The 13,484-nt window shown below is 39.0% G+C and overlaps 1 protein-coding gene across 7 annotated transcripts in view; it reads right to left on the bottom strand.

Moving 5' to 3' along the window:
• sema6bb (sema domain, transmembrane domain (TM), and cytoplasmic domain, (semaphorin) 6Bb) overlaps positions 1-13,484 on the bottom strand; it is a 125,286-nt gene that overhangs the window by 9,277 nt on the left and 102,525 nt on the right. For 6 of the 7 annotated variants that reach the window (XM_058784511.1, XM_058784510.1, XM_058784513.1 and 3 more), the window contains 2 exons: positions 12,528-12,605; positions 11,220-11,278 (listed from right to left, as the gene is read on the bottom strand). In XM_058784511.1, the coding sequence (XP_058640494.1) occupies positions 11,220-11,278; positions 12,528-12,605 (137 nt within the window). Of the gene's footprint in view, positions 1-10,348; positions 11,145-11,219; positions 11,279-12,527; positions 12,606-13,484 lie in introns of those variants that run through there. The other variant, XM_058784517.1, reaches the window with a different exon arrangement.

Raw genomic sequence — 13,484 nt, 5'->3', positions numbered from 1 at the left:
TTAAGATTCGTTATTTCAACTACAAAATACATCTAGTTTTGCTATTTGGTTTCTAATCTCTGGTAATCAACTGTAGCCACAGAAACTGTCGCTAGAACATAACTAGTATTTAACCTGAAATAGTCTTTTGAGTCATGAATGATTTTCAGAAAAACATGTATTTTTAATGCCTAAATGATATTGCAAGAAGTAAAGCCATCAAATTGAACCTTATCGTAAACTTATCTTTTGAAAGCGCACCTGAGGTCATAAAGAGCTCCCTGAGAGCCTACCTCTCTAAAAAACACAATTTTGTTTGCAAGCAGCACTAAAACACACATCAAACGGTCTTTGTATATACGCGAGTCGCTTTTTCCTGGACGCAGCCCTGATGGTGCCTCAGATAGATATTACTCAAACCACACCGGCCTTTCTCCGTAATGAAAGGGACGCATTAAAACACCCGCCTGTCTGGAGGGCCACCTCTCATTCTTTCTCTGCTCTCGCCTGCAATGTGTCCATCCCTTTTTACAGTAAGAAGATGGTGCATGCATGCAATGAATAGATCAGGGCCATTATAGATGTTGCCTTTGTAGTCACTCAGCTTTGTCGTGATGGGAAACAAAACACACAGACGGGAGTGGACAGAGAGCAAGAGATAGTCCCAGGCATGGTTTCTTTCTTTTCCTCATTCCCGACGGGGTGACAGAAACCCCCTTTTTCCCCATTCACTTATTAAAGCTTAATGGAAGGCAGCCGGACTGTCAGGCAGAGGCGCAGCGAGCACGTCTTGAGCTGGAAGCTCCAATTACAGCCGAACAATGGCGGTGGAGCAGTCTAGTTAAAGTTGGTCTTTCGGAAGGCAATAGGCCAAGTGCTAAAAGACTCAGAGCCCAGGGACTAACTGCCTTGCTTTTGCCTCTTTTTTCCCTGGGTCTATTCACTAGCAGTTTGATGTTTGTTGCTTATCGCTCTCCATCTCTGTGCACATCTTCTCCTGTTCGTCTCTCTCTCTCTGTCTCTCTCTCTGTGCCACGTCCTTTCATCTTCTTCTGGCTGTCTGTCTCCGGGGACGTACCCTTATTCTTTTATTCCCTGTATCACACTATTGCTCTCTGTCTCTCTTTTCAACCTGTAAGCAGAGAGGCGGCTAATGAAATGCTAGCAGGGTTCGGTTTCTTGTTGAGATCGTGTCATTAAAAACCTCAGGTGGAATATGGATTTTCTTCTAGCAAATAAGCAACCTTCCTGAGGTTTATTAATTACCTGACCTTCAAGCGAGGGGTGAAACAGTTTAGTGTTGAAAAAAGGCTCTTATCAGCTGTGCTTATGTAACAAACACTTATTCATGCAGTAGTTTTTGCACTATGTTAGATGCTGCTATGTGTGTGAGCTTGCATAGTGTTTCATGTTAGCACGAGGCCTTACATGCGAGTGTGTGCATTTGTGTGTGTGTGTGTAGCAGTGGCTTATGGTTCACTGACTTTACTCATTATCTTTTCTCTTTCTATCTCTGTCTTGTATTCTCTTGACTTCGCTCTTGCTCTGTATCTCTCTTATACACACACACACACACTTTCCCTTCACTGCAGAAACACTGCAGGCTATTCTCTGTCTGCCAATCCTTTCTGGTTCTCGACATGTCAGCCATCTTTTGCTGTATTCAAGCCTCACTGTTGCCATTGCTTTGTGTTAACCATATTGAAAAGACCAGCAATTCTGGTCACCAGCATATGTTGAGTTTTAGATGCTGGTATGGTGGCGTTCCTATAGGGAGAAACACTGATATTTAAATTATTTTTCAACTTGAGAATCGATTCAGTCCAATTCATGTTACATGGATCATTTTATTTAAAAAGGCCTGACTTAAAAGAATATTTAAGTCTTGAATCTTTCATTAAATCCAATATTTTGTCTCTTTCACACAAAGCTGACTTTAAAAGACATGGAGAATAGCAAAATAGTAATACAAACTATTTTAGGATTCTTTTTTGGTCATTTAGGAGCTTTTTGGAACACTAGTCCTCATTCACTTCCAATATATGGAATAAAATTGCAACCTAAAATTCATATTTTTTGGAAGAAAGAAGTGATAAAGGTTTAAAACAACATGACAGATGTTTCATTTGTGGCTGAACTATTACCTGGAAGGCATAGATCACCCAAAAATTAAACTTCTGTCATCATTTTCTCATGTTGTTTTAAACATGACTTTTTTCTTCTTCTGCAGAACACAGATGATGATACTTTGAAAGTCAATGAAAGTCCATGGGATCCAAAATAACAGTAGTCCACATAGACATTCATTGTATGGAAACAAAAACACAAAGACATTTTTCAAAAGATCTTCTTTTGTGTTCCATAGAAGAAAAGTTTGGAACAACATTCGGTTGAGTAAATAACACAACTAACTTTGGCCAACCCTGAGCTTCATGAGAAAACCCAGTGAAATCAGACCTAAACAACATTAAACTAACTAATCTGGTCTTGTCAGCAAGGAAGCCATGCATAAAAGCTTCCCCAACAAAATTTGCAAACTTTTTAAACACGTCTGGCTCCAAGCAGAGTGTTTACAGAAAGATAGTAGTGAAGACATTTAAGGCTTCTTAGCTTACACTTTAAAAGCCAAACTCTCAGATCAATATACAGCCAGCAGGTTTCTGTATGTCTGCACATGTTCTCAATTAACTCTTCTATAATTTTCAATAAGAGAGAGCTGCTCATGGCCTATAGCACAGCAATAAGGTGAAAGGCTTCCTGGCACCGGTTCAGAGTTTCTAATTCCAACATAATTGTGCACGCTACAGTCCACAATGTCTGACGATGATTAACATGAGACTAAATAGAAAGGACTGTGCGAAATAACGAGCTGGGGGCAGCTCAGGATATGAGCCGCCCCACCGGAGCCCGATGTTAAGAGAAACGGTCCGCTGCTAAAACACTGTTGCCTATTGTCGCTTGCTCACCTTTTCCTCATTCTGCAGACGCCGCCTAGTCAGCCGCAATTAATTGTAGTCAATTAACGCATAGTTTTTCAACATAGCTTTCCTCATTCACAGCAACCGTTGCTGACAAACACTAATGAGGATGCAGATGAGAGTCGGTTCAGCTGTGTTAAATTGATCAAACAAGTACGGAAGTGTGTACTGCATTGTAATACCACAGATGTGGCTGATGGGGGCTCTACTGTAACACGAGGTTTGCTGGTAAATTGATAGCCTCAATTTAGGGCTGAATGGTGAGAACTCTCAAATGAAATCATTAAAAAATATTCGACATTTCCAGCATGGGTTATAAATTCAGAAAGTGACCCGGCGCTATTAGTCTAGCCAATTGCAATTGCGAAGTACGACATCTGCATCCACCACAATCACGAACCCTCCAATTTCAAGTTAATGTTTCCAGCATGCTAAAGACGTAAATTCTGTCTGTCAGTGCTCTGCATATGACTATTTTACCAGCTGCTAAAAACACTTCCTTATTTGTATTAAGTTAACACTGCTGTACTGATGATTTGCCTCTATGACGGAGTTTTCAGGCTTTGTCTGGCTGAGGTGGAATCATTTTTCCACACACTTACTGAATTAAGAAACTTTTCTGGGTCATTCGTGATCTGCTGTGGTGGCTCAAAATGTCTCTTTCATGCTTGTCAGACAGAGACTCAATAGAGACACAGGTCCCTGGCTTGATGAACTGAACAAAATCCTCTTTAGAATGATCGATACAGCTTGTTCGCATCAAGCATGTGTGAGAGAGAGAAAAATGGCGTAACCTCACCTGTGGGTGCATGCAAGGTATTTCTAAGGCAGAGCTGTTTTGCTCGATGTTATTGTACATCTCTGACACACACACACACACACACACCTGTCTGAGCTATCACTTTCACCCAGTCATGATGATCTGTGGCGGAGAGATTCTTCATGCCCTGTCAACATGCCTGGCAACCGCCACAGCAACATCCTCAACACCACAACAGGCGGCTCGTCGTGCTGCAGGCTTCAGTGGCAGCTGCTGTTGTCCCTTTATGCTCCTGAGTCTCTCCCTCACTGCAGTCAAACAAGCCAAGATTTCTCACACAATAAGGCTACGTTCCAATTGCCAGATAGTGCCCTGGGAAGTGCACTTCAGCATTCCAAAAGAACAAATGTCAAGTTAAGAGAGATATCCTAGTGAACTCTGCATAGAGATGCTGTGAATTGGAACACAGCCACATATATACACTAATTTCCCTTTTTTGAGCAAACTTTTACTAAATGACACATTGTAGTATTTATTATATTTTTTACCTTATTTCCACTTCCATTGATAATATAGTGAAGAAAGGACAGGATATGATAGGAGAACAAAAAAAATGTTACAAACTAGAATCAAACTCAGACTGATTGCATGAGCACCATAACATGTATGAATAAATACTGTATATACATATATGCTCATACATTTAATCTTTAGTATCTTATTTAATTACCTATAAATCAGAAAAAAATAAAAATCACAATCATGTGTCACAATGTCACAATCAAAAATAAAAATCCTATTTCAAATGCCACCTCAAGAAATGAGTTTTAAATATTAAACAAAAATAAAAAATAAATAAAAGTAAAACATTTTTAAGGTCTCTTAACTAGTTGCTTATTAGCATGCATATTACTAGAATATTTGCCATTTATTAGTACTAATTAAGCACATATTAATGCCTTATTCTACATCCCAAATCCTACCCAATACCTAAACTTAACAACTACCTTACTAACTATTAATAAGCAGCAAATTAGGAATTTGAGGAAAAAGTCGTAGTAAATAGTGAATAAGTGTTCCCTATTCTAAAGTGTTACCAAAATTAAATATATATTTCATTTGAAAATGAGGTATAAATTAAATATTTTTTAATTTTATCACCCATAAAGAACATGTCAAATTGTCATTGTAATACACCACAGACTTTCAAGTGGAATGAATAATCAACATATAATCAATTAATTAAAATACCAAATTTTTGTAATTACTATAAACAATGTGGTGTTTATAGCTAATTGAAATCGGTACGGCTGAATTAAATTGTTTTGGTGGCTGTGTTAATTGCTGAGACAGTACTTTCTAATCACTTGTAATTACTTTAGAGAAATATGTCTAATTAGTTGAGAAAAACGTCTATAAGGGAAAAAACTGGCATAATGAGTCCAAATTAATCATGTAATCATCTGTGTGTTTTTGTGTGTAATGAAACTCTAGTTAAGTTTCTTTGAATTTCAAACCCATAAATTACTTTTCCTGTCATTCCAATTCTAATTCGATTCAAATTTCTACTTGTGAACTGAAAGGAAGCCCATTCTTCACTTCTGAATTTTCCCAAGTCTGGTACATGGAATGGCCTGCCTCGGTGTAGACATACATGTGTGTGTTTGTCCATGACTAGATTAATGACCTAGACATGAAGGTCATGAGATGTACTCCAGGAGAACATGAACTGCCCCTGTGGGAGTGTTTGAAAGGTCTGGAGGGCAAGAGCACCACATCAGTCTTACAAACACTCACTGTAACATCTAAGTCCTCTATAAAACCTATTACACCTACCCAACAAACTGCAGAGCATACAAAATGTGATTCACACCAAATGTGACACTACAAAATTACATCTGTCATCTTCATTCCAAGTATAAAAGTTGTACATTGCACATCAAATATATTCAGTTTGACTTATTGAGGACATAAAACTTACTTGATGATACTGAATATGTCATATCATCATAAATCATGAAAATGTATCAGTTTCCACAAAAATATTATTCAACTTCGATAATAAGAAGAAATATCTTGAGCATCAAATCAGCATATTAGAATGATTTCTGAAGGATCATGTGACACTGAAGACTGGAGTAATGGCTGAAAAAAATACAGCTTTGCCATTACAGGAATAAATGACATGAAAATAGAAATAGAAATTATTTCAGAATATTACTGTTGTTAAAGCATTCTTGATCAAATAAATGCAGCCTTGGCGAGCAGAGAATTTCAAAAACATTTTAAAAATCCTGCCAACCTCAAACTTTTGAACAGTAGTGTACATGAGACATAATTTTATCTATGTTTGCTAGCTGATACCAATTACAGCAGAGAAGCAAATTTGCCAGCGTGTGCCTCATTGCCTTTCTCTGCATGGCTGTCATCCCACTCTATAAGAATGACGCCACTGTGCACTTCTTCGTTTAACATGGACTTCAATTAGATCGTGATTGCAACCCACTGTTTGCAAAGTCAAAACACCACCTTTCTCCAGGAAATATTTTAACAGCGGCGTAATTGCCTCCATCTGTGTCAACTCTGTGATTATACTCAAATGCTTTTGCAGCAACGTACACACACAGGAGAAAAGGGTAAGCGGGTGGGATATAGATGCAAAGAAAGCATAATGGGGCTTATGACTGTTTGCTCTTTGTACACGTACTGTAGTTGAACTGCCGGTTTGAGGAGAAGCCTCATTTTGCAGTCCATTCACTCGTAACAACGGTGGAGCGTGACAGTTCTCTCCTACATTGATGTCTCCCTCGCTTTTGATGCCTGGTTTAACAGCGCTGACATTTGCTGATGAGTTTCTGTGCAAACAATGACTCCATCGCTCCCATAAGTGAGCGTAGTTAACGTTTACCAGTGGCAGGTACATTTGGATTCTACCCCAGTGAGAAAATTATTCAGTGAGTTTTGGGGGGGTGCTGGGGTAACTTTTTAAAGCAATCTGTAAGTAGTTTTCAGGAACCACAACTGTCTTTTGGCACAGATATACTTAAAGTATAAACAGAACATTGTCAAATATTATTACAATTTAAAATAACTGTTTACTATTTTAATATATTTGAAAATATTATTTTTTCCTGTGATGGAAATGCTGAATTTTCCTCAGCCATTACTCCAGTCTTTAATGTCACATGATCCTTCAGAAATGGTTCTTATATGGTACTAAAGAAACATTTCTAATTATTATTAATAGAGAAAACAGTTGAACTGCTTAACATTTTTGTGGAAATCACAATTTTTAATGGTCCTTGTTGAACAAAAGTATTTTCCTTGCAAAAAAAACTTATGAACAGTAGTACATATGTACTGTATGTATATTTTGGTTTTACTTCCTTTGGCATAATAATTCACTTCTGCTCGACCCCTCGCATGACCTGCAATTTTACAATGAAAGGGATACTGTTGAAGTTTAAGGAGCATTAAATTATCCGCTAATCCTGCAATCGATATGGCTGACTTAAAGGTCATGTCCTGTAAAGGGTTAACACCACATTGAGGTAAGATCAGGCGAGAGAGCAAAGTGTCCGCCCAGGCTGGAATGTAAAATGTCATGTTTTCTCTCTCAAGCCAGCATTTCTCTCTTTATACAACATGTACTCATTCCAACAACAAACAAGTTAATCGTTTCAAGCACTGTTGTTGATTTTTGAGCACAGCTATTGCTGCTAGTTTAGTTATCGGCCATCATTACACAAGAATTCACAACCTGGCATGCCTCCCCTAACTGAGAGAGAAAAACAGAAAGAAAGCCAAAGAGATAGGCCCTCAAAATGCAGAAAGACAAGTGGCTGTTGGCGGCCGTGTCTTGGGCCTCTGAGGGCAGGCCTCGCAGGTCAGTTAAATTAAAGCATCTGATGTCTACATCTACTTTGATCAGCTTCCCCGTGGAGCATCAGGCAAAAGGAGAGTTGACATTCTGAAGCAGATCGCTAAGTGCTTGGTCAGGGCACAGGAAGAGCGGGCACATCTCTAATTATGGTCCTCACACTGATGAGCAAATCGAGAGAGACGGCAGGAACTGCCTGATCGGTTACTCAAACACCAAGGTGAAGTGAAGGTGGAAGAAAGATACAGAGAGATATATTTGGGCAGTTATCATCGTACACAAGTGCCCTGCAACGTGACAAGCTATGCACCATTTCAACTGAAATTTTCCTCTCGTTCTTTCTAATTCCTATGCATGCAGCTTTTATGCAATCTCATATTAATTGAGGGACTAAAAAGAACTTTTAAAAACTCATTTGTCTCACTGCAGGACCACTTAACGGGTCATATAATGACGATTCAAAGTTTCCTTGCTCTTTTGAGATAAAAAGAGCTTGATGTGCCATTAACATACTGTAACTTTTTAACTTAAAACTTTCTAAACAGTCCAAAAAGAGCATTTATTGAAACAAAAAATGACTCCTCCTGAATCAAATTGTCTCAAATTAAAATGATAGGATAAATACCAGTTTGCAACATCAAGCGGTTTATCAAACTGCTTTTGAATTAAACTAAAATAACAAAGCAGTTGACATTGGAAGCCTTGGATAAGCAAAATGGTAATATTTTTTTTAAGACATGAAAATGTACATGTTATTTCTGAACTAGCCATTTTATTGTACTGCAGTGAATAGACTGTTTTCTGAAGTGAAAGAAAAAAATTAAAGAAAAAAGCTTGATGTACTATTAACATAATGGCCACTTTAAAAACTGAAAATATACTAAACAGTACCCAAAAAAAAAAAAAAAAAAAAACTTACTGGAAATAAGCTTTAAAAATGATTTTGCCAAAACCCCAACATTGTCAATCAAAAGTTGACAAAATAAAGTTGATGTCCATGTTATCTGTCAACTAGCCAGTCTGTACTGCAGTTTTTCAAAGTACTGGTTTTTGAGAAATAGAGTGAGAAAAATTGCACTATTTTTAAACCGAGAGGTAGAAAGAGCGAGGGAATGAGAAATTGCTTCTGCCATACAGAAGGCAACGGGAGCATGTCAGAGAGTTATAGCAGCGCAAGGCCTTTGGGAATTGCAGCAGTGACGGTTCTGTGACACAGGAGACATCAGAGCTTGCGCTCTACATCACTCACGGCCCTGTCTCTGCACCCTACCCCACCCCAGACACCTGCCCTCAGTCATGGGCTCCAGCTTGTCTGACAACCACCTCCAGCCCTCCATCTATACTTGCTTTACTTCATCTCTCTATGTACCATTTCGTCCTCTGCATCTCCCTCGCTGGTTTATGGATCCCACCCTTCGTAATCATTCAGCCCAGACCGAGTCAGAGAGACAAGATGAAAATCAATTCTTCTCCTCTGCCCCCACTTCCACTGACCACTTTTCTGTCGTTAAGCAGAAGCTGTTAACATCAGCCGTCTATACGCCCTCTCGGACATGCATGTGGACATCTGGGGTCATATGAAGTTCAGTTTCATCCAGGGGATCTCCATCACTGAGGCTGCCCCGCGAATCAGAGTCTGCAACTCCTCCCAGCAGGAGATGAAAGCCAGTCACCAGCTACAAACCGTGATGGATGCAGTGCTACATCCTCTAAACTGCCCACTTCTCAACCCCTGGCCTGTGTCTCTCTGCACTGCAGGCCCAGGAGAACAGCACTCGAGGAGCGTGATGGATGTGACATGCGGTCTGCTGATCAAAGCCTTGCAGGCAAACACTTATTTACACAAGACTTATTAAGGATGAAGAATGAGACGCTGTCCATGCAAGTCCCCAGTCTAAGAGTCACTAGAGAGAAACCCCGCCTTTCAGACCAGCTTAAACCAGCATGTATTTACATGCTGATCAAGACTGGTTTGTGTAAATTAGTGCTGGTCTAAATCGAAATTAAATAAGATAAATTTACTCAAGAGGCAACACTGCATTAGATATTAAGGCTTGTTTTCTTAGATTATTTTCATAAATATTATTTTGAGTATGAGAGTGTTTGTCTTACAGCACTGGCAAATTATTCACTTGATTTTAACTTGTTTATACTTAAAATAAGTGAAAAAAAATTCTGCCAGCACAGTGAGACAAGAGACACCAGCACTGAAAACATTCCTTAATATCTAATGCAGTGTTGTTTCTCAAGAAAATTTATCTTGTTTCAAGGATTTATTTTATTTTTTATTATTTACCTCAAAAATGAGCAAGCAGCAATTCCTCACAGCAGACTCGACTCACAATTAATTTTAATAGGGTTTGAGGTTAGCAGGTTGCGCTAATAACACAAATATTATACTAGGTAAAATAGTCGATTTTGAAAGAACAAATTACGATACATACAATACTGAATGAAACGGAAGTATAGGTATATGCAATATCATGAATAATAAAACTAAAACCATGAACTCACAATTAAAAATGCTTTTACATGATTTATTAAATTATACTTTTTACATAAACATACATTTTTAACTTTTCCAGTTGTATAAATGAACATTAATGTATTACGTATAATGAACATTAACGATGAAGATTAGTATAAATTAAACTAAAAATATATAATTACACATACAAGTAATTATAAGCATTAATATGGATTTATATATGCTGTAAAAACGGTTGTTTATTAGGTTAGTTCATGATACCCAATGCATTAAAGTTAATGAATTTAACATTCTCTCTCATTGAAATTTCTATCATTTGGCATTCTGGGATTGTGTTCAATGCAAAGGATATAAGCAATGCTGCTTTAGTATTTGGCCAAAAGAAGCTATCTTTGCATAATTTTGTCCAAGTAGACAGTTTACTAGGTTTTGGAACCAGACTAACATATGCTCATTTTAAGAACATTAGTTTTGCAAGAATATTGAAAATAAGAATCTCTTACATCACATTATTCATGCGGCTGTGACAAATATACTATGTTTTTTTTCCCGACTTACTGATCTTCTCCATTAGGAAACACATTAGCAAATACAGCAGTTGGCCCCACCACCCCATTACTTTCTGGCTTCTGCACCGCAACTGAAACAGGGGCTGGAAAACTTCAAAAGCTCCTGATGAGCAGATTAAAATCCAACCAGGCAGACATGATCATTATGCAATATTTATACATCCGAGTGTTTGTGGCTCACAGCAGATGAGCGGGGTCTCCTGTGGTGGACCCAGGATTAACGTGTACCAATGTCTGTGCAGAATCAGCGGTGAGATCAAAGGGGTTCTACAGCAAGTGAATATTTCAGACTGAACGATTGATTTGCTGCGATGAACCCCACCAAGAGAGGCTCACCCAGAACTCGACACTATTCCAACACGAACATAATCGGAGATGAAAGGGGAACTATAAATAGAAAGCGCAAGTTGTGATCACCACGCACCCAAACCGAGGCTCTTGCAGCAGAACAGAAGCTCAAAATGGGTGTAAAAGGACGGCGGCTGCAGGTCTGACGGGACGAGGGGAGAAAGCGGGAGGTCACAGCGTGAAGAGTTTTATTGTTGTAATAAAAATGTTCTCTTACCGTCACAGTCGCCCAAGTGAGAAGTGTTTCCATGCTCGATGTCTTGCTCGAAGGGAAGCCTGTGGTGAAATGGGAGAAAGAACGGTAGTAGAAACATTCATCAGCAAACCACATAAACAGGCCATAAAACTGCACCGTCTCAATTACAGTAATGCCTCTGTATTTTATCTGTCTCTCTCTCTTTTTTTTTTTTTTTTTTTAAAGAAAACACAATTTTTAATGTTGTCTTGAAGGGTTCTTCTAAAATGTCTTGGTTTTGTGCTCTTGGGCTCAATAATAAGTGATATTGCACATTAAAAGCTTGTACAGGATGTGTGCAGAAACTCAATCTGCGCTCCTGATCAAGTCTTGCAAACAGAGGCATCACAGTGCTCTGTGTTACCTTAAAGCCACATTAATGAAGAAAAATGACTGCAGTTGGCTCACGAATGGCTTTCTTCCAACCGCATAAGTCAAACAGAGGAAAGGCCGAAGGCTACGCACAGCAGAAGCGTGCACCGGGGGACCAGCCTCTTTCCACTACCGTTGGCAATTAGTTAAAGCCCAGGACAACAAGGCAGCCAGGGGTCTTTTACTGCCAGGGTCTTAGTTTTTCAGAAGATACGCTTACACCCGCATGGTTAAACGCTTTCTGTGAAATGTCTATAAAATATAATGTTTCTACAAACTGCAGGCACAGAGCTGTAATCTCCAGAACTCCTCTGAGAGAAGATGGCTGAGTTTTTTATACTACAGCGGTGAACCACCCCGAGAATTTAAATGAGCATGCAGATTCCTTCCCGCCGCTCTCCTGAGGATGAACATTAGCTGTATCGTAGCATTGAGAAGCATATACACACACTGATAAACAGCCGACAGAAAGTCTCTGAACTTGTTTTGCATATCTGCTGTTTGTGTATATTAGCAAGTGGCAGTAATTAGAACTACATCCGTATTGTTTTTTTCCGCTGTGAAATTTAATTGGTGAGAATTTTTCAGTATTATGCGAGACAGAATCGATCCACAGGTTGACCGTCCTTGGTAAATCAAATCAGATCCAGCCAAAGAGCTGTAATTGCATAACGGCACTGAGGTAAAACGGTCTCCAAGTTTTGATCTCAGCGTACTGGCAGACAACCCGTATTTGCACACAGAACTCAATAAAACCGTCTCTCTGAGGAGGGATAGATTTTCACAAGTGTATTTAAACAGAGGCAGAACACAAAAACTAGTGTTTTTTGGACATGTGCTTTTTCTGAAGATGGAAATCTTGTTGTTTAAGTAAAAAAATAGGTAGGTTATGTCAGTAGGTACATTGCCAAATCTCACCTTGTACCCGCACGGAGGAAAGAGCAGGTGCTTCCTCTGGTCCAGCCGCAGTAGGGATCCCGTGAGGCGATGCAGTTCCTGTGAAAGAACAGACACAAGCATGAATGGTACCCCCTACGGCACCAGACAGTATATAGTTTAATTCCACTGGATTTCATCCAAATATGATCCAACTGGTTCACTGCACACATTAGACGTGTGACATGTGTTTGTGCGCCTCACTGGGCTGCACCGATGGCCCAGGGGCACAGACACAGAGCACGGGCTGGTGACCAGCGATCACAGGACCACAAAACTATCCTAGAGCTGAGAGCTACAGTATAAACAATAGTTGGGATTGTACTAAAAAGGACAGACAGTTCACAAAGACACTAAATGATGTCACTGTTCACATTAAAAAGTCATATTTTAGGCATAGGTTTAAGTTCTGGATTATTTTAAAGAGCTTTATTTAAAACATTACCAATAAGTCAATGGGAGGTATAAACTATAGTTTATCATAGAATATGGGTTTTATACAATGCAAAAAACATGTCTATAAAAATAACACATAGCTTACAGGAAATAAAGCATACATTGACCTCAATATAATCTGTTATTCATATATCTCAGGTTCTCCCTTGTTTTTGATTATAAAAGCCGTTCTCTTGGGCATTACTCAAAAAGCTATGAGCATGTGTCGTGTATCATTTCTTGCCAGGCTTCCTTAAATTTATCCCAAAGCTGAGATTTATTCATCAGCTTCGATTCAGATTTAGTATTTCCCAAAGGTTTTCGATGGGATTAAGGAACGCCTTCGCTGCATGCGTGGATTGTTATTGTGTTCGAAATTACACGTTCAATCTCCAAACAGATCCTAAATACTGGCCTTGCAAGTGCCAGAAACTGGAGGTTCCTCACAATTGCACGTCTTATTCAAGACTTTGGAAGTTATTTTGAAGCTGTCACACCCTGAGG

Source organism: Onychostoma macrolepis, chromosome 08 (genome assembly GCF_012432095.1).
Source record: "Onychostoma macrolepis isolate SWU-2019 chromosome 08, ASM1243209v1, whole genome shotgun sequence".
In the NCBI taxonomy this organism is placed as follows: domain Eukaryota; kingdom Metazoa; phylum Chordata; class Actinopteri; order Cypriniformes; family Cyprinidae; genus Onychostoma; species Onychostoma macrolepis.
The sequence above is the reverse complement of the archived record's forward strand: the minus strand, read 5'-3'. Positions and strand labels throughout refer to the sequence as shown.